The sequence below is a fragment of the Chiloscyllium plagiosum genome, unplaced genomic scaffold, assembly GCF_037043375.1.
Source record: "Chiloscyllium plagiosum isolate Xiang-an unplaced genomic scaffold, Cpla_swu_hap1 HiC_scaffold_10, whole genome shotgun sequence".
Lineage (NCBI taxonomy): Eukaryota > Metazoa > Chordata > Chondrichthyes > Orectolobiformes > Hemiscylliidae > Chiloscyllium > Chiloscyllium plagiosum.
In genome coordinates, this window is record NW_028270148.1 from 72342221 (window position 1) to 72363243 (window position 21023).

At 44.1% G+C, this 21023-nt stretch overlaps 1 protein-coding gene across 6 annotated transcripts in view; it reads left to right on the plus strand.

Moving 5' to 3' along the window:
- The first annotated feature begins 15851 nt into the window (after positions 1-15851).
- The window catches only part of scaf8 (SR-related CTD-associated factor 8), a 285626-nt gene continuing 280454 nt past the window's right edge, over positions 15852-21023 (plus strand). For 4 of the 6 annotated variants that reach the window (XR_015758468.1, XR_015758469.1, XM_087991449.1 and 1 more), the window contains exon 1: positions 15853-16048. Coding sequence is in view for 4 of the 6 variants with exons in the window: in XM_087991449.1 (XP_087847575.1) it covers positions 16019-16048 (30 nt within the window). In the remaining 2 variants the exon portion in view is untranslated. Of the gene's footprint in view, positions 16049-21023 lie in introns of all 6 variants that reach the window. The other 2 variants (XM_087991451.1, XM_043696130.2) reach the window with 2 other exon arrangements.

The window sequence follows — 21023 nt, forward strand, 5'->3', positions numbered from 1 at the left end:
CCAAGATCCACAAGCCTGACCACCCTGGCCGACCCATTGTCTCAGCATGCTCCTGCCCCACTGAACTCATCTCTACATACCTACCCTTAGTCCAGGAACTCCCCACATACGTTCGAGACACCACCCACGCCCTCCACCTCCTCCAAGATTTCCGTTTCTCCGGCCCCCAACATCTCGTCTTCACCATGGATATCCAATCCCTCTACATCTCCATCCGCCATGACCAGGGCCTCCAAGCCTTCTGTTTTTTCCTCTCCCCATGTCCCCAACAGTACTCTTCCTTAATCTGTTCATGCTGAGCGTCATTCAGTAATCTATGTTTTTCCAAGTGACAATTAATTTTATCCCAGATTATGGTTTCTAGCTTTCTTCACAAGGCAATACAGCCAATAGTGAATGAATTTAACCCTTGAACAGAGGTATAATGTACAAATAGCCGACCACCTTGCATAGTCAGTGAGGATTTAAAGATTGTAGGAAGAATCTCTGTTAGTTCCACCCACACTTAGCCCCAGCAACCTCAGTTACATGATAAGAAGCAAGATGGGGAGTGGGCAGTGCAGTTTAAACTGTGACACTGGAGTGTAATGGTTGTCTCTCACTTTCTCCCTCTCTGTTGGTGAGTCTGTGAAAGGCTTGGAGGAAGAAAAATCACAGTTAGATTAGATTTGACAGTATGGAAACAGGCCCTTTGGCACAACAAATCCACGCTGACCCTCCAAAGAATTACCCACCCAGACCTATTTCTCTACCCAATATTATTCCTGACTTGACAACTTAGCATGGCCAATTCAAATGACTTGCACATCTTTGGGGTGTGGGAGGAAACCCACGCAGACATCAGGACAATATGCAAACTCCACAGACAGTCACCCGAGGATGAAATCGAACTCGGGTCCCTGGTGTTGTGAGGCAGCAGAGCTAACCACTGAGCCACTGTGCCACCCCATGATGATTTCAGAGTAGGAGAAAGCTGCTCGACCAGGGTTGGTGGTGGGGTGTGGAGGTAATTCTATAGTAATCATTTAATCCAGATGAATGAATGAGAACAAACTAGTTTGATGCAATCTTTTTACCAACTAAAAGATGCACTGCAGAAATTCACCAATGCTCCTTAGACAGCACCTTTCAAACCCACAAACACTACCATCAAAAAGGACAGGGGTAGCAGATATATGGGAACATCATCACCTGCAAATTCCCCTCCAAGTCAGTCATCATCATGACCTGAAATATATCACCATTTCTTCACTGTTATTGGACAAAAATTGGGAAATTCCTTCCCTGAAAGCATTTTGGGTATTCCTACACCAAATGGTCTTCGGCAATTCAAGAAGGCAGCTTAAACCCACCTCCTCAAGAACAAAAAGAGATGGGCATTGAGCATTGATCCAGCCTGTGCCACTCACATTCCATGTGTGAATAGAGAAAAACTAAAATCTAATTTAGATTATTAAAGTTGTAAATTGTGTAATTTATCAAAGAATTATGATGAAGCTTTAAAAGGCACCGAAGGGGCAACTTTTTCACACAGAGGGTGATACATGTATTGAATGAGCTGCCAGAGGATGTGGTGGAGGCTAGTACAATTACAACATTTAGAGGCATAGAGTCATAGAGATGTATAGCATGGAAACAGCCACTTTGGTCCAACTCGTCCATATTGATCAGATAACCTAAATTAATCTAATCCAGCACTTGGCCCATATCCCTCTAAACCCTTCCTATTCATATACCCATTCAGATGCCTTTTAAATGTTTTAATTGTACCAGCCTTCAACACTTCCTCTGGCAGCTCATTGCTTTTCCTTATCACCTTTCTGAAACAGTGGTACCACGTCAGCAAATCTCCAGGCTCCCGGCACCTCACCTGTGACTAGCAATGATAAAAATATCTCAGCAAGGGGCCTAGCAATCACTTCCCTAGCTTCCCACAGAGTTTGAGGGTACACCTGATCAGGTCCTGGGGATTTAGCCACCTTTATGCATTTTAAGATATCCAGCACCTCATCCTCTGAAATGTGGACATTTTACAAGATGTCACCATCTATTTCCCCACATTCTCTATCTTCTGTGTCCTTCTGCACAGTAAATGCTGATGCAAAATACTCATTTATAATCTCCCCCATCTCCTGTGGTTCCACGCATAGGTTGCCTTGCTGATCTTTGAGGGGTCCTATTCTCTCTCTAGTTACCCTTTTGTCCTTAATGTATTTGTAATACATTAAGGATTTTCCTTAACCCAATTTGCCAAAGCTACCTCATGTACCCTTTTTTCCCTCTTGATACCCTTCTTAAGTATACTCCTACTGCCTTTATAATCTTCTAAGCATTCACTCAGTCTCTGCTGTCTAAACCTGACATATGCTCCCTTCTTTTTCTTGACCAAAACCTCAATTTCTCTAGTCATCTAGTGTTCCCTAAACCGTCAGCAATTCCTTTCACTCTAACAGGAATATGCTGTCTCCAGACACTCATTATCTCAGTTTTGAAGGCTTCCCATTTTCTAGCCTTTACCTGCGAGCACCTGACCCCAATCTACTTCTGAAAGTTCTTGCCTAAAGGTCTTGGCCTTTGTCCAACTTAGAACTTTAACTATTAGATCCTGTCTATCCTTTTCCATCAGCATTTTAAAACTAATGTATGGCTACTGGTCCCAAAGTGCTCCCCCACTGACACCTCAGTCACTTGCCCTGTCTTATTTCCCAAGAGTAGGTCAAGTTTTGCACCTTCTCGAGTAAGTATATCCACATACTGAATCAGAACATTTTCTTGTACGCACTTAACAAATTCCTCTCCATTTAAACCCTTAACACTATGGCAACGTTTGGAAAGTTAAAATCCCCGACCATAACCACCTTATTATTCTTCCAGGTAACTGAGATCTCCTCACAAATTTGTTTCTCAATTTCTCTCTGACTACTGTGAGATCTATAGTACAATTCCAATACGATGATCATCCCTTTCTTATTTCTCAGTTCAACCCAAATAACTTCTCTGAATGTAGTCCCAGGAAATCCTCCCTAAGTACAGCAATAATGCTAGTCCTTATCAAAATCACCTCTCCTCCTCCTCTCTTGCCCCCCCTTTCTCTTCTTCCTTTAGCATTGGTATTCTGGAACATTAAGCTGCCAGTTCTGTCCAACCTTGAGCCATGTCTCCATAAATGCTATGATATCCCAATCCCATGTTCCTAACCATGCCCTGAGTTCATCTGCCTTCCCTGTTAGGCCTCTTGCATTGAAATAAATGCAGTTTAATTTATCAGTTCTGTCTCGTTCTCTGCTTTGTTCCTGCTTGTCCTGACTGTTTGACTTGCGCATTTTCCCAACTACTGTATACCAGTGTCAGACTGATCTTATTTCTCACTATCCTGCTAGGTCCATCATCCCCTATGCTTTCCAAAACAGCATTTTTGTTTGCAATGGGGGTAGCTACAGGAGACTCCTGCACTACCTGCCTCCCTCTCCTACCTTTTCTGGAGTTAACCCATCTACCTGACTATATCTGCATTTTTTCTCCCTTCCTGTAACTGCCATTCATCACACACCATAGGTCCTGTAAATTCCTCATTGCCTCTAACTGCCACTCCAAGCGATCCATGCAACTGGATAGGATTCACAAACAAACACATTTGCTGCAGACATAATCACCAGTAACATGGAAACTTTCCATAATCACCCACATTCGACAGGAAGAGCACATCTGATGTATCTGATGTATTGTTGGTTGGAGGTCCTGACAGTGAAGATGTCTTGCTCGAACTTATGCTTGAAAATGTTGGTGTATTGGGGTGTAAACTTATGCTTGAAAATGTTGGCGTATTGGGGTGTAAACTTAGTCCCCATGGCTATTCTGTATATCTGGATAAAGAATTGGATTTTGAAGGTGAAGATGTTGTGGTCGAGGATGAAGCAGCTGAGTTGTTGGATGGCGTTGGGAATTGGCAGTTGTCTGTGTTGAGTACTGAGGCTGTTACAGCGAAGTCATCATCGTGGAAGATGCTGGTGTAGAGTGCCGAAATGTCCAATGTGACCATAAGACCATAAGACATAGGAGTGGAAGTAAGGCCATTCGGCCCATCGAGTTCACTCTGCCATTTAATCATGGCTGATGGGCATTTCAACTCCACTTACCCGCATTCTCCCCGTAGCCCTTAATTCCTTGTGACATCAAGAATTTATCAATCTCTGCCTTGAAGACATTTAGCGTCCCGGCCTCCACTGCACTCCGCGGCAATGAATTCCACAGGCCCACCACTCTCTGGCTGAAGAAATGTCTCCGCATTTATGTTCTGAATTGACCCCCTCTAATTCTAAGGCTGTGTCCACGGGTCCTGGTCTCCTTGCCTAACGGAAACAATTTCTTTGCGTCCACCCTTTCCAAGCCATGTATTATCTTGTAAGTTTCTATTAGATCTCCCCTTAACCTTCTAAACTCCAATGAGTACAATCCCAGGATCCTCAGCTGTTCCTCGTATGTTAGACCTATCATTCCAGGGATCATCCATGTGAATCTCTGCTGGACATGCTCCAGTGCCAATATGTTCCTCCTGAGGTGTGGGGCCCAAAACTGGACACAGTACTCCAAATGGGGCCTAACCAGAGCTTTATAAAGTCTCAGTAGCACATCACTGCTTTTATAGTCCAATCCTCTTGAGATAAATGACAACATTGCATTCGCTTTCTTAATCACGGATTCAACCTGCATGTTTACCTTTAGACAATCCTCGACTAGCGCTCCCAGATTCCTTTGTACTTTGGCTTTATGAATTTTCTCACCGTTTAGAAAGTAGTCCATGCTTGCATTCTTTTTTCCAAAGTGCAAGACCTCACATTTGCTCACATTGAACTTCATCAGCCATTTCCTGGACCACTCTCCCAAACTGTCTAGATCCTTCTGCAGCCTCCCCACCTCCTCAGTACTACCTGCCTGTCCACCTATCTTCGTATCATCGGCAAACTTCGCTAGAATGCCCCCAGTCCCTTCATCCAAATCATTAATATATAACGTGAATAGCTGCGGCCCCAACACTGAACACTGTGGGACACCACTTGTCAGTACTGAGGCTGTTACAGCGAAGCCATCATCGTGGGGGATGCTGGTGTAGAGTGCCGAAATGTCCAATGTGACGAGGTACGTTTCTGGTTTGACAGGTCCGTGGGTGCTGAGTTTCTGTAAGAAGTCTGTAGTGTCACAACAGAAGCTGGGGTTCCTTGTACTATGGGTTTCAAGATGTCCTCAACATAGTCAAAAAGTTCTCACACTGGGTCCTGTTGCCTGTTACGTTAGGACGTCAAGGAGAGTTGGCTTTGTTTATCTTCAGAAGGCAGTAGAAGTCATCTAAGCAAGAGGTACGCAGGTTGAGAGTGCATAGAATACCCTGAAGGTCTAGATCAAAAGTCTTGATCTGACTGTTAAGTTCTTTGGTTGGGGCAGCAGGTAATTGCCTGTAGTGTTCCTGGTTGTTCAGTTGTTGGTACACTTCTTTGCAGTAGTCTGTTCTATCCTGTATGATAATAGCTCCTTCTTTGTCTGTTGGTTTGATGATGGTGTTGCATGGGAGCTTGGATGATGTTCTGTTGTGCTTGGATGGCATTTTTGGCTATCTTGTGAACTTGGCTGATGAATTTGGTGTTGACGCTGACCAAACAGCTTCAGTGTACATGTCGAGCCAAGGGCAGCGGCCTTCTAGAACGGCCCAATTCAACTTTTCTTTCTTTGGTTGGTCCACTCTGGATCTCTCTGTTGACTGTTCTGGTTCATTGGTTGTCTCACTGGGCTCACTGTTGACATCTTACATAGAACATAGAACATAGAAGAATACAGCGCAGTACAGGCCCTTTGGCCCTTGATGTTGCGCCGATCCAAGCCCACCTAACCTATACTAACCCACTATCCTCCATATACCTATCCAATGCCCGCTTAAATGCCCATAAAGAGGGAGAGTCCACCACTGCTACTGGCAGGGCATTCCATGAACTTACGACTCGCTGAGTGAAGAACCTACCCCTAACTTCAGTCCTTCTTGGGGTTTGTGGAAGAATTCCCAGAGCCTCATTTGCCTGATGAATTCCTCAGTGTCTGCAGTAAGACTAGTGGGATTCACTGTGAGTAGTGAGGCAGACATTGAGCCTTCGGCTGAGAACTTGAACTTCATCTGGCTGAAGGGTATAGTCAGACAAGTTGACACCAGTCCTTCCTTACTGTTCTGTTTTGACACCATCACTTTGCTAACTTGTTATCTCTCCAGCTTAATCAGTTTGTCCAATTTTGGATTATTTATTGCTTTGTTTAGACCCTAGTCATGTGACTCTTTCATTTCAGCCATTTGCTTTGTCTCTAGCACCGTCCTATTTTTGATTTTTTGTAATTATTAATCAGATCGTAGGTCATCCCTTCACTTGCTATTCAACTATAGACACTTTACTCACACCATTAGACACTTTTGATCCCCTTCAAAGATTTGTTATTCAGCCTGTTGACACTCCCCTCACACTATTTGGAATTACCCAGTCACACGCTTAACTACCTCCCTCCCACTACGTATAGTGCTGCCCCAATATTTGCAACTAGGTTATAAGGAGTTAGCTAGCTGATATGCCTTTGTGACTTTGAAAACTTTGGGAACATAGGATCTAGAGGAACCCAAGGATCTACAAGTGCAAGTGCGCCGTCCTCAGCCTGAGCTGCTGCAGTAATAATGCCTCTCCCTATGAGTACCAACTGGCATAATGTGTTTCCTTAAGAAGGGGCAACTGTACTGAGATTGAGATGCCTTTTTTTGCCTTACCACCCATGAATAGAACAATAGAGTGCAGATTTGAGTACTGTACATATTGAGCAGCCATTGAGCACTGGAACCGCAAGGCAACTGCTATCATTTCTTCTTACTTGTCAGAGCCAATGTAGTAGACAGAAGATAGATGGATTCCTTCATCTTTTGCTTCAGCCTAGTGAGGGAGTTTAGCATCGCTGTCTGGCATTCCTGTGCCTGCCTCTGCAAATTAACCATGTCACTTATGACCGAGGACAGAAGCATGTCTTCTGCCTGGGCATCAGAAGATGTCTTGTCTCCAGCAATCCTCCAAGTAGTGAAGACTTTGGTGTTTCTTTCTCTACCAGCTGTCAATAGATGTGTTTAATAATTATTTCCCCTTCTCTACTCTCACTAATGTACCCACTGAGGTGGCTGAGTGTATTGGTGGAGAGTGCAGGTGAGTGCCTTGGTAGGGGTGTTGCTGGTGCAGAGGGTTCAGGCTGTGGCCTGTTGTGGTGGGTGCTGTTCATGGCTGCAGAAGAGTAGAGAAAGTATTAGTTGGTGAAGATGCATGATAGCTTATGTAGAACAATATGTTTACTCTTGTATTTGTGGAACAGAGCAGAGTACAATATTGCTTATGGCATTCTTGGTCACTCCCGTCTCCCTGCCACCACAGGAATAGACCCAGTCTTATGCTCTGATGTATTTGTTCTTATTAATCATCTAGTTACTCTCAGCAATTCTTTGTACTCTAACCAGTCATCTAACCTGCCATTCAGCTTTGTACAATTATATTTTTTCCTGAAGCTTGACACTTTCATTTAGTTCTTTAGTTGGCTATGGATGGTGTGTCCTCCCTTTGGATTTTTTTCTGAGGGATGAGGGTTTTTCTGGCAAGGCCAGCATTAACTGCCCATTTTGAGTTGTCCTTGAGAAGGTGGTGGTGAGCTGCCATTTGAACCACTGCAATCCATTTGGTGTAAATATATTGTTTGGGAAGATTTTCCAGGATTTTGAATCCAAAAATGCTGAAAAAACACTATATTTCCAAATCAAGTGGCTTGGAGAGGAACTTGCCATGAATCTACTGCAAGTTTTCTCTGATTATCGTTTTTCTGTTTCATGGACCTTCAACATTTCTGCACTGCAATTGCTTCCAGATGTGTTACCAATGTGTTGACAGTGTGTGAGGAAGCTCCAAGGGTAGCTTAGAGAGCACATTGATCATCTACTCTCACACTATGACAACTGCTACATAGCGGTACCTTTACACAGAGGTCTTTAACTGACTGTATCATACTGCACAATATCAAGTCAAATACAGCCTGTTCTTTCATTGGTTTCAGAACATGTTGCTTTAAGAAGCCACTTTCTGTCAAAGTTATTGTAAGCTTGCTCAGTTTATTTATGGATTAAAATCATCCATGATTATTATCGTCCCTTTACCACAAGCCCTTCTTGTACACTTCTTCTTATATCATACTTGATGATAAGAGGCCGAGAGATCACTCCAAGTAGTGACCTTCATCCTGTTATTCCTCATCTCCACCCAAACCAATTCTACACCCTGATCTCCTGGATCAGGGTCATCTCTAATCACTGAACAAATACCATCTTTTAATAGAAGTGCTGACCATTTTTCCTATTCTTCTTCAGTGTTATATACACCTCAATTTTCAGACACAATTCTTGCCATAATACAGCCACATCTTTATTTGATCAGATTTAATCACATAAATATTCATTTACTTTACACAAACGCTATACATTCAGATACTTAGTATCTTGTTTTTCATTATTTTTGTAACATTTAGTCTTCACCCCTGCTGTATTCTTAGGGATTTTTTTTCTCTGACCTAAATTTTCCATTTTACTATTTTTGTCTCCTGTCTTAGCCTAGCCTTTAGCAGTTACATTTACCCAAGCACCTTACTGCAGTACTAAAATACTGGAATATGCTAGGGACCTGAACAATGAGGGCTATAGTATCAAATCTGAGAGAATCACATGAGAAATCTAGTGAGGCCATTCTCAACATCAGAAGCAATCAGTTTTCAAAAGAGTTCCAAGTGCCAAGATGAGATTCTTGCTAGGCAGCAGTGAGATGCCTATTATGGCAATAAGAGCTTATTATCACACTCATCAGCTGCACATCTCACCTCATTAATATGTAGCTTCCTATCCTATTGCCTGCTGTGAAAAAATTAGTTTTTGAGAATTCCTAATAGGAAAGTCAGAGTGGGTACATGGAAACACAAGCTTGCTGCTTTCTCCTGTGGGTCTCCATCTCGGGCAGCCAGTACTGATATTTCACAACGTGCTCCAGGGCATTGACTGTACAACATCTCATGTCCAGAGTCACTGGCATCTGTCAACTGTCAGCCTGTATTTCAGGGTTGACTGGCAACTAGTATTGAAATGTTGCTGCAAGGAGGCTTCTTGTCCAGGGACAACCGCCCAGCTCACTGTTTGGACCAGGCTGTGTAACAGGGCTGCACACCTGCTCTCTTGGTAGTCTTTCACTTACCACCGACCTGCATGTGCACATCCTGGGCTTGCCTTAGATTACCTTGCAGGACCATATCTCTTAGCAGGTTGGAGATCAGCCAGAGCCTAAACGCTAACCGTTCTAAGAGTCAAAGTTTGGGTGAAGATTTGGGTGAACAAACACATCGACTTGGACCCAATATACCGGCCACTACAGCGGACAGCTGAAACTGACAACCAGAAGCGGCAGGGACAGGCCACTATAAATGCCGGAGGAAACACCACAGAACGCTTCACAGGAGGCTCCCAAGCACTGAGGATATCACCTAGACAGGGGACGAAACGTTTGCAACAAAAATTTCCAGCTCAGCGAACAGAACCACAACAACGTTCTAAGAGTCAGTTTAGTGCAGACACAGTGCCAGTCTATGAGCTATAAGTAGAACCACAATGTAATTTTGCTGTTTTTGTTTCCAGTGCCTAGATCAATGGTGCTTGATTTGTCTAGTTTCATTTATTTTGTGAGATTTTGTAGCAATTGTTACAATTGAATGGCTTGCTAGGCCACTTCAGCAGGTAGTTAACTACCATGCACATTTATAGAATCATGTAGAACAAAATAAGCCTTTTGACCCATCGAGTCTGTACTTTCAAAATGGACTATTACCTATCCTAGTCCCACTTTCCTGCACCAGACCAATAACCTTGAATGTTATGACACTTCAAGTGTTCATCCTGCAATGAGTCTGGAGTCACTTGTAGGTCAGACCAGATATGAATGGCAGATTTTCTTCCTTGAAGGACATTAGGAAACAACATAAGTTCTTCCTGACAATTGATTATGATTTCATGATCATCACTAGATTCCTAATTCCAAATGTTTATTAATTTCAAATTCTACCATCTGCATGGTAACATTCAAACTCAGGTCCTCAGAACATTATCCTGAGTTTCTGGATTAATAGGTCAAGTATGAATGTAGAAGAAAGTGAGGACCGTGGGTGCTGGAGATCAGAGTCGGGAGTGTGGTGCTGGAAAAGCACAGCAAGTCAGGCAGCATCTGAGGAGCAGGAGAATTGACGCTTCAGGCAAGGAATGAGGTTTGTGAGCCAAGGGAGTGGAGAGATAAATGGGAAGGGGTGGGGCTGGGGGGAAGGTAGCTGAGATTGTGATAGGTAGATGGAGGTGGGGGTAATGGTGATAGGTCAGTGAAGAGGGCGGAGCGGATAGGTGGGAAGGAAGATAGACAAGTAGGGCGGTGCTGAATTGGAAGTAGGACATGAGGGCGGTGCTGAATTGGAAGGTTGGAACTGGGATAAGGAGTGGGGAGGAGGGGAAATGAGAAAACTGGTGAAGTCCACACTGATGCCATGTGGTTGGAGGGTGTCAAGGTGGACAATGAGGCATTCTTCCTCCAGGTGTCAGGTGGTTAGGGTGTGGCGATGGAGAAGGCTCAGGACCTGCAAGACCTTGGCGGAGTTGGAGGAGGAGTTAAAGTGTTCAGCCACGGGGCGGTGGGGTTGGTTAGTGCGGGTATGGGCACCCGCATGGGCTCCAATTTTGCCTGTCTCTTTGTCGGTTACGTGGAACAGTCCATCTTCCACAGTTACACCAGCACCATTCCCCACCTTTTCCTCCACTACATTGATGACTGTTTCGGCTCCACCTTGTGCTCCCATGAGGACGTTGAACAGTTCATCAACTTCACCAACACATTCTACTCCGACCTGAAATTCACCTGGACCATTTCAGACACCTTTCTCCCCTTCCTGGATCTCTCCATCTCCATCAATGGTGATCAACTCAACATGGACATCTTCTACAAACCCACCAACTCACACAGCTACATGGACCAAACCTCCCACCCTCCCTCCCCTGTAAAAATGCTATCCCTTATTCCCAATTCCTCCACCGCATCTGTTCCCAGGAGGACCAGTTCCACCACAGAACACACCAGATGGCCTCCTTCTTCAAAGACCACAATTTCTCCTCCCACATGGTTGATGATGCACTCCAGCATATCACATCCACTTCCTGCACCTTTGCCCTCGACCCCCACCCCTTCAAATGCAACAAGGAGAGAACTCCCTGGTCCTCACCTTCCACCACATCAATCTCTGTATTCAGTCAAGAGTGTGGTGCTGGAAAAGCACAGCAGGTCAGGCAACATCTGAGGAGCAGGAGAATCGATGATTCTGGCAAAAGCCCTTCATCAGGAATGAGACTGTGAGCCTCCATATACATCACATCATCCTCCGCCATTTCCACCACCTACAAAAGGACCTCCCCACCCATATCTGCTTTCCGTAAAGAGCATTCCCTGCACGTCAGGTCCACGTCCGCCACCAATCCACCCTCCCGTTCCGGCACCTTCCCCTGCCACCACAGAAATTGTGAAACCTGCACCGACACCTCCCCCTTCACTTCTGTCCAAAGGCCCAAAGGAGCCTTCCACATCCATCAGAATTTTAGCTGCACTTCCACACATGTCCTTCCTGTTTCAGTTGTTCCCGATGCAGTCTCCTCTACATTGGAGAGACAGGATGCCTACTTACAGGAGTGCTTCAGAGAACATCTCTGGGACACTCGCACCAATCAACCCCACCGCCCCATGGCTGAACACTTCAATTCCCCCTCCCATTCCGCCAAGGACTTGCAGGTCCTGGGCCTCCTCCATCACCACACCCTAACCACCCAACGCTTAGAGGAAGAACGCCTCATCTTCCGCCCTGGAACCCTCCAACCATATGGCATCAATGTGGACTTCACCAGTTTCCTTATATCCCATCCCCCACCTTATCCCAGTTCTAACTTTCCAACTCGGCACCGCCCTCATGACCTGTCCTATCTGTCCATCTTTCTTCCCACCTATCTGCTCCACCCTCGTCTCCGACCTATCACCATTACCTCCACCTCCATCTACCTATTGCACTCTCAGCTACCTTCCCCCCAGCCTCACTCCCCTCCCATTTATCTCTCCACCTCCTTGGCTCACAAGCCTCATTGCTGCTGAAGGGCTCTTGCCCCAAAACATCAATTGTCCTGCTCCTCAGATGCTGCCTGACCTGCTATGCTTTTCCAGCACCACATTCTTGACTACTATGAATATTACTAGTCAATCACCTCTCCATCATAGATTGTAAAGTGCAGTATAGATTGTTCGATGTGTTGCGGCTATGGATTGTCTTGTGTGGAATAAATGGTGGATTCTCTGTGATAAGGCTATGTATGGTACAGTGCAGAGAGGTGTGTTGGGTATACTCAGCCAGGCAAATGAGTGTGCTGGTGAATGGGGTCTGTGCACACCTTGTTTCAAGGAATTCCATTGACACTTTGAAACACTGCTTCTTTAACTTGTTTCATATTTTCCAAGTCAAAGATTTCACTATGAATATCCACATAAGTACTGGCTATGATTAGATTACATTACAGTGTGGAAACAGGCCCTTCCGTACAACAAGTCCACACTGACCCGCCGAAGTGCAACCCACCCATACCCCTACATTTACCCCTTACCTAACACTACGGGCAATTTAGCATGGCCAATTCACCTGACTGCACATCTTTGGACTGTGGGAGAAAACCGGAGCACCCAGAGGAAGCCCACACAGACACGGAGAGAACGTGCAAACTCCACACAGTCAATCGCCTGAGGCGGGAATTGAACCCGGGTCTCCGGCGTTGTGAGGCAGCAGTGCTAACCACTGTGCCACCGTGCTGCCCTCAATTAAACTTCCTCACACACCACTTTCTGCAAGGATTCCATTTTCCTATGCTTGCAGGATATGTAGAACATTCCTGTTTCATGTGTTATTGGTTATTGCCATCCACAACTCTTTCTCCAATAATTGATGTTTTCTTCGGTGCTCCTTCTCGTTCTCATCTGGAATTGAAAAAAAAAATCATTAGTTTTGCTTCTAATTTCCAACTCTTTCTTACATTCACCAGGTCATAGAATCATAGAATCATGTAGAAGCAGGCCATTTGGCCCATCGAATCCACACCGATCCTCCAAAGAGCATCCCACTCAGTCCTACATCATCCCTGTAACCCTGCCTTTCCCAAGGCTAATCCACCTAGCCTGCACATCTTTGGACACTACAGGCAATTTAGCATGGCCAACCCACCTAACCTGCACAACTATGGATTGTGGGAGGAAATCTGAGCACACAAAGAAAATCCACGCAGACACAGGGAGAAGGTGCAAACAGTTCCCCAAGGGTAGAATCAAACCCAATCCCTGGCGCTGTGAGGCAGCAGTGCTAACCACTGAGCCACCGTGCCATCTCTAACTCTTCATTTCTCTTTCTTCACTTCACTGTTTCCATTTCTGAGGACAGGCTGTTCCACCATTATCCATTGCAAATCCACTGACTTGCATAGTTACCTCAACTAAACTTCCTCACACACCACTTTTTGCAAGGATTCCATTTTCCTAGTTTCTCTATTTCTGTTGCATCTTTCTAATGATACTACCTTCCACAAAGATTCCTCAGACATGACCTCCTCTTTCCTCAACTGAGGAATCCTCCCACTGTGGTTGACAGGGTCCTCAAAATGCGTCCATTTCCCATATCTTCACCCTTGCAGCTTTCACTTCATCCAGAAGAGCAATAGGGTTCCTCTTGTCCTCACTTGCCGTCCCGCTAGTCACCAGATTCAAACGATCATCCTCTGCCATTGCTGCCACCTCCAGCAGGGTTCACTACCATACATTGTCAGCAGCCTGCAGAGACTGTTCCCTCCATGACACACTGGTCCACTCCCCTCCATCACTCCTAACACTTCCTCACTCCCATGGCACCTTCCTTTGCGATTGAAAAGGTGTAACATTCACCTCTTCCCTTCTTACTGTCCAAATATTGTTGCATTTTATTGTACTTCTTTCAATCTAGTCTATGGTATTTATTGCTTAAAATACCATCTTGTTTACATTGATGAGATAAAATGCAGACTGGGTGACTGCTTTTGCTCTCTCCATTGGAACCATTAAGTTGCTTGACATTTCAATAAGCCACTTATTTTCATGCTAACATTTCTGCTGTGATATTCCAATGCAAGCTTAAGGGACACTACCTAATTTTCTGCTAATGCTCTACAGCCTCCAGGACTCAATATTAAATTCCACACCATCAGAGCCTGACTACATGATGTCATTCTCCATTTTTCTTACATTCTCTCCAACCCCTGCAGCTCAGCCTTGTTTTGTTTGTATCTTGTTTACTTTTTTAAAAATTAATTCATGGGATGATGGCATCACTGGCTAGGCCAGCATTTATTACCTATCCTCGAAGGAAGTTAAGAGTCAACCACATTGCCGTGAGTCCAGAATCACATGTTGGTCAGACCAGGTAAAAGTGGCAGTTTTGCTAAAGGATATTATTGAATAAGATTGATAATGGATTCATAGTCATCGTTAGATTCTTAATTCCAAATTTTTATTGAATTCAAATTCCATCACCTGCCATGGTAGGATTTGAACACAGGACCCAGAACATTATCTGAGTCTCTGGATTAATAGTCCAGTGTTAATACCACTAGGTCTTCACCTTCCCCACTTATATGAGCACTTGAAACACCACAGCATATAAGGATGTGGTCAAGTGCTGGAAAATGGGATTAGGTTAGATGGGTGTTTGATGAGGGGCAAAAACTTTGTGGGCTGAAGGCCTCTTTGCATGCCGTAAAAGCTCTCGTATTGTATGTTTTCAGTATGGAGGACTCATTTTCTCCCTTTTATACCTTAATTTACATCCATTTTATATTTCTTTTTCGCTTTCACCACCAGTCTCAATCTTTTGCACTGAGCACCATAACCATCTACTTCCTTTACCCTTCCTCTGCCTCTGGCAACAGTATCTGAAAAAAAGTTTAAAAGCGCACAATACCAGGTTATAGTCCAATAGATTTATTTGGAAGCACTAGCTCTCAGAGAGGTTGTCACCAGGTGAAGGAGCAGCACTCAGAAAGCTCATGCTTCCAAATAAACCTGTTGGACTAAAACCTAGTGTTATGTGATTTTTAACTTTGTACACCCCAGTCCAACACCAGCATCTCCAAATCCTGAAAACAAAAACAAATATTTTCTGACATCTTTCAGTTCTGAAGAAGTCACGGTGGACTTGCATCATGAACTGTGTCTCCCTGTCCACAGATGCTGCCAGACATGCTAAGTTTCTCCATCATTTTCTATGTAGAGTCAACGGAAGTGTGTTCTACGTAGCGAGGTTGCGTATGGTACAGTTAGGGAGGTGTGTTGTCAGGTGAGTTTGTGTATGGTACAGTTCAAGTAAATATGTTCTGTGTGGTGAGGGTGTGTGTGGTACTGTTCAAGGAGGTGTGTCGTCAGGTAAGGCTGTGCATGGTACAGCTCAAGGTGGTGTGACGGTATATGCCACAGTTGAAGGAAGTGTGTTCAGTGCGGTGAGGCTGTCTATCCTACAGCGGGAGGGGGGAGAGGTCATACCTCGGCTCTGAGTCGGCTGTGTGTTGTTGCAGTGTCTGACCCCTAGGTGTCTCTGGCTGTGTGAGCTCCCTTTTCTCCCTTCCCTCTGCAGAGCCGCTGCGATTGTCCGCTCCAGAGCCACTCACTGCGCCCGCCGCCATATTGCCTTCCTCTTGCTCCGCGGTAAGATGGGGGTGAAGCGCGGCCGTTGCCACCACTCCTGACTCATCGCCGAGCTTCAGCTCCTCCAGTTTGACTCCTGAGAGTGCCGACGGCCCTTCTCATCCTCGACATCCGACAGAAAGGAGCGAAGGTGTTGAGCCATGGAGGCCGTCAAAGCCTTTAATAACGAGGTCTGTGTGAACTCAGGCTGTTTAGGAGGAGGAGGGGGGTGGGGATGTTTTTCAGCGGCGCAGGCGGTTGGTAGCGGGGGGGCGGACAGAGGGTGAATAACGGGCGCTAGAAACGGGACCTCAGAGAGGAACAGGCCTCTCGAGCGTCTCATTGCGATAAAATTAAAATCAACGGACAACTGTAGAACTGGGGCCTGGTCAGTTTGGCCGGAATGGCGGGGAGCGGGGATCCAAGGTATCTCAATGTTGGGATGAAGGGTAGGGAGGAAGGGAGAGGATTAGAGCCTTTCTCATTCCTGTCACACCTCTCCGTCCCCCCAGCAACGGAACTCGAGGCCTGATCAACAAATTAACCTCCGCCAGGCCTGGTTTGGGGTTATTGCTGAACACTGGGTCTGGACTCTGAGAGGCTGAGGAATGATGCCTTTTTCCGGGGGGGGGGGTTGCTCTGCGCATTTTTGTTGAGTACGGCCTTCGAGCCCCGCTCTCTAATTTGTCGCCAGTTCAACCAAAGGGAGATGGGGCTTGCTGGGGGAGCTCATTTCCTGCGCCCCACGGGTAACACGACATTCATGCTGCAGAGAGCCGTGAGGCCGAGGTTTTTTTTTTACTTGCCTTCAGAGCGCTCTTTTCATTTATTTGCCACTTTCTTGAGACCGTACTTAAAACAAATTAAGCCAATTTTTTTCGAAGATACCGAAATATTAGACTTTCTCCGCCAATTTTGCCTCTTGATGAGTTTCACAAACTGAAAATAAAAAAAAGTTAATTACGTTCTCGGTTCAGTTAATGTCGAAATTTACTGTAAAAGGTAAATTATACAGTGATATGCTGTACATTAATTGCCAAAGGGTCAGTAAAATTTAGTGAAGTACCTCTGATAGTGTTTGGAGATATTTTACATGCACTTTCAGTCAATGTTTAAGCATGGGCATGTATTATTTTAGGGATAGATAACTACTATATTGATATTTCAAAGTTTCATAACAGGAAATCTAATCTTATTAAACATTTTTCCTCCCTAAGTCAAGGAAATTGCTTGACATCCAAGCCATGTCAATTATGATCAACAAGATTCCTCCACTAAGTCCAACTTGCCCAAATGGGCAAGTTCATGATCTGGAAGGACACTGAGTTGCTATATTGGAGGTTGCAAGGAAGAAAAACTAGTGGGTTGTGCTACACAAATAGACACCTGTAATAAGCCACTTTGAAGGGAGGAAGTGAATTTTGTGTGGCTGCCTACCTCATGGAAGAGAAATAGGCATGAATGTAGTTAGGTACAATTATTTGCTCGAAGTTATTTGAGGCGAGGATGGGAAGCTTATGCAGATTTTGCTGATCTCTGCCAAGAACTAGTGAATTGACTTGCAGTTGTCATTTGGAAGTTGATGAATAGGATTCTGTTTCTTGTACAAATTATTCTATTTGTATATCCTCATTTGTGGTTTCTACATAGCAAAGGAGATTTTAGTGAACAAAGTTTGAAAAATCTCACTGTTGGTGGCTCTTAAGCTGGAGTTTGCAGATAATTAGGAAGGAACAAACGGAGTTCTTGTGTAAGAATTTTTTTTCAGGATTCTAAATTATAAAGTATGGCAATGTTATTGAGCCTTTTTGTAAGGCTTTGGGCCTAGTGCTTACTGCTGTAATTCCAGAAACTGAAAACTATGGATTTTAGCTGTGATATATTGATGAGCTGCAAAGATCATTGAAGGGATACATAAACATTGATAGCATCTTACATCCATCACACTCAAACCAGAGTCATTCATTCTGTGTCTTCAGCAGAGTGTGTAATCGCGTCATTAAAAGTTGGAACTTCGAGACCCTAGATACGTGCGTTAAAATTGTGGGTGCTTGGCTGTGAGTTTGAGTCCACTGACATTAATCAGCAAAAAACTGAACATTTTTCTGAGCGAGTTTAACTTTTTATGATGTTGTTTTGAAGGATTAATATTCATCAGGGCATTGAGGATAACTTCTCCAGTCTTGTTTGAAATAATGCCAATGAATTCTTGCATCCACTGAGCAGGCAGGTAGGGCCTCAGTTTAATGTTTCATCCAAAAACTGGAATCTCTGACAATGCTCACTCAACTGCTGCATGTCCTTGTGTGAGCAGCAATAGCTGATTTTTTTTTGTGCTATTTTAAGCATTTGTATTTTGGGAATGCATCTTTCAATTGTTGATTAATTTTGGCACTGGGACCCTGATGGATGCCAAATTTAGCTTGATCAGAGGATCAGTACTGAGCCATTTTTGCTTTTCTCATCCTCCTTGTATCTTGGAAATTCAGGTTTAGCCTGTGAAATATGCCAGTTGTTCAGATATCCCTCCTTCATAATTTAGAAATCTTTGGAGCACCTTGTAGATGTGTTTGAGTCTGCACCTCATGATGTTCTGCTTTGTTTACTTGCTAAGATGTGTTGTGTTACACTGAACCTAATGTTAGGACTACCAAAATAACTGACAAGTTGATCTATGGAGGTTGCCTATGGTGAAAGCAGAAGTTCATAATCTTGAGGGTTGGGGCAACACATATCGGAAGGTGTTGCCTGGAGATCTGAGGATATGGGCTGATGCATCCAGAACTACATGCCGCATGTGCTAATTTTGAAGAATAGGAAGCAACTTCTGACTGATGGGACTTCTGTTTTAGGGTAAAATGTGTTTCCATTTGTCTGTGCAAAGGGTAGTGATGCATTTGTGTTCCATGGCTAAGTGTTGTTTAAAATGATATTATAAAGCTTCAGCTATTTACTAACTACCCAGTGAAAAACATACCTGTCATTTGTCTAAGAAAGCTAATAACAATTCACTTAAGAACAAAGTGGCTCAAAAATATAATATATATATTTTAAAACATGATAATGGAACCTCTGACAGCTTTAATTATTTAACATCTCTACCAAACTGATCTGCTATACTCAGTATGGCGCTGGAAAATCATAGCAGGTTAGGAAGCATCTGAGGAGCAGGAGAATCAATGTTTCAGGCATAAGCCCTTCATCAGGAATGTGGGTGGGGAAGGGGTCTGACAGATAAGTAGGGTAGTGGAGGTGGGGCTGGGGGAAAGGTAGCTGGGGAGATGATAGGTAGATGGAAGTGGGGGTAATGTTGGTAGGTCAGAGGGGAGGGTGGAGCAGATAGGTGGGAAGGAAGATGGACAGGTAGGACAGGTCAAGAGAGCGGTGCGAGTTGGATCTGGGATGAGATGGGGGAAGGAGAGATGAGGATACTAGTGAAATCAACATTGATGGTTGGAGGGTCCCAAGGCTGAAGATGAGGCGTTCTTCCTTCAGGCATTGGGTAGCTTGGATTTGGAAGTGGAAGAGGCTCAGAACTCGCAAACCCTTGGTGGAGTGGGAGGGGGAGTTGAGGTGGTCAAGGTACTGTTGATGGTTGGCTAGGGGTCAGCTATTTAACCCCTAACGTCACTCAACCTCAATGTGGAATGGGGATTTCTAATGCCTTCCGAGGAGGCAGTACCTCTGCATATGTAGAGGTCCTGAAACCTTTGTTTTGCAAAACTACCTCAAACTCTTGGTTTAGTTGTCTCATTTGTCCTTTTAAGGACATCAAACAAGTAACTGCACCAGACAATCTAAAATGTTGCATATATGGATTTCTCAATAGTATGGTTTGGTCTTAAAAGTGGACACTGACTTCTGCTTATATCAGGCATCTGACTTAAATAGAAGTCTTTACAGGTGCAGTTGAGCTTTGTGTGCTGAAGAAATAACTTGTGTATGTGCAAATTTAATCATGAGTCTATAGTGTAACATAATGACATGGCTAGTTTTGGAAATTTATTTTGGGATACAAATTTTGGAGCAACATGTCACATCTGTTCCTTTGACATTACAACTCATGGAATCCACAGCCTTCTAGAGGTGAGAGCCTTCTAGGCTGACACTTAGTCGAAAAGGTTGATATGAAACTTGAGTTTATTTCTTCAGGAAAGGAAATTTGTTAGTTAAGTTGGTCTTCTTTTCACTGCTTAATTTCACTTACCACATGAACTGAAACTGAATGGCATTTTAAATAAACTAATCCCAAGAGAGTGATTTGTACCACTTTGCAACTTTTGTATAATTGTAAGTTACATAAAAGTTGTTTAAAGTTGACACAGGTGCCATGTAGAGGAAAACAGGAATATACATCAGATGGAGATAGAGAAGTGGCACTACATGTAATGCTTATTTGGAACTGGCACACATATGACAAGCTGAGTAGCCTCCTGTGCTGTAACAGTTTGTGATAAGCACTCACTAGATATTTCCTATCCTGTGACTTTCAGTTCTAACTTTCATTGAGAATATTGAATCATAGAATGTTATAGCATTATAACAAATTGTTTGGACAATTAGGTTTTGTTTTAGCACACATGTATTTGGTTAATTATTTGAAAAAAAATGTTCATAGAGTATAGAGATGTACAACAGAAACAGACCCTTCTGTCCAACTTGTCCATACCGACCAGATATCCCAACCCATTCTAGTCTCACCTGCCAGCACCCAGCCCATATCCCTCCAAACCCTTCCTATTCATATACCCATCCAAATGCCTTTTAAATGTTACAATTGTAGTAGCCTCTACCATTTCCTCTGGCAGCCCTTTCCATACATGCACCATCCTCTGTGTGAAGAGTTGCCCCTTAGCTCTCTTTTATATCTTTCCCCTCTCACCCTAAAATTATGCCCTTGTTCTGCACTCCCCCACCCCAGGAAAAAGACCTTGTCTATTTCTCGTATCCGTGCCCGTCATGATTTTATAAACCTCTATAAGATCAACCCTCAGCCCCTGATGCTCCAGGGAAAACAGCCCTAGCCTATTCAACCTCTCCCTATAGCTCAAATCCTCCAACCCTGGCAACATTCTTGTAAATCTTTTCTGAATCATTTTCAAGTTTCACAACATCTTTCCGATAGGAAGGAGACCAAAATTGCACACAATATTCCAAAAGTGGCCG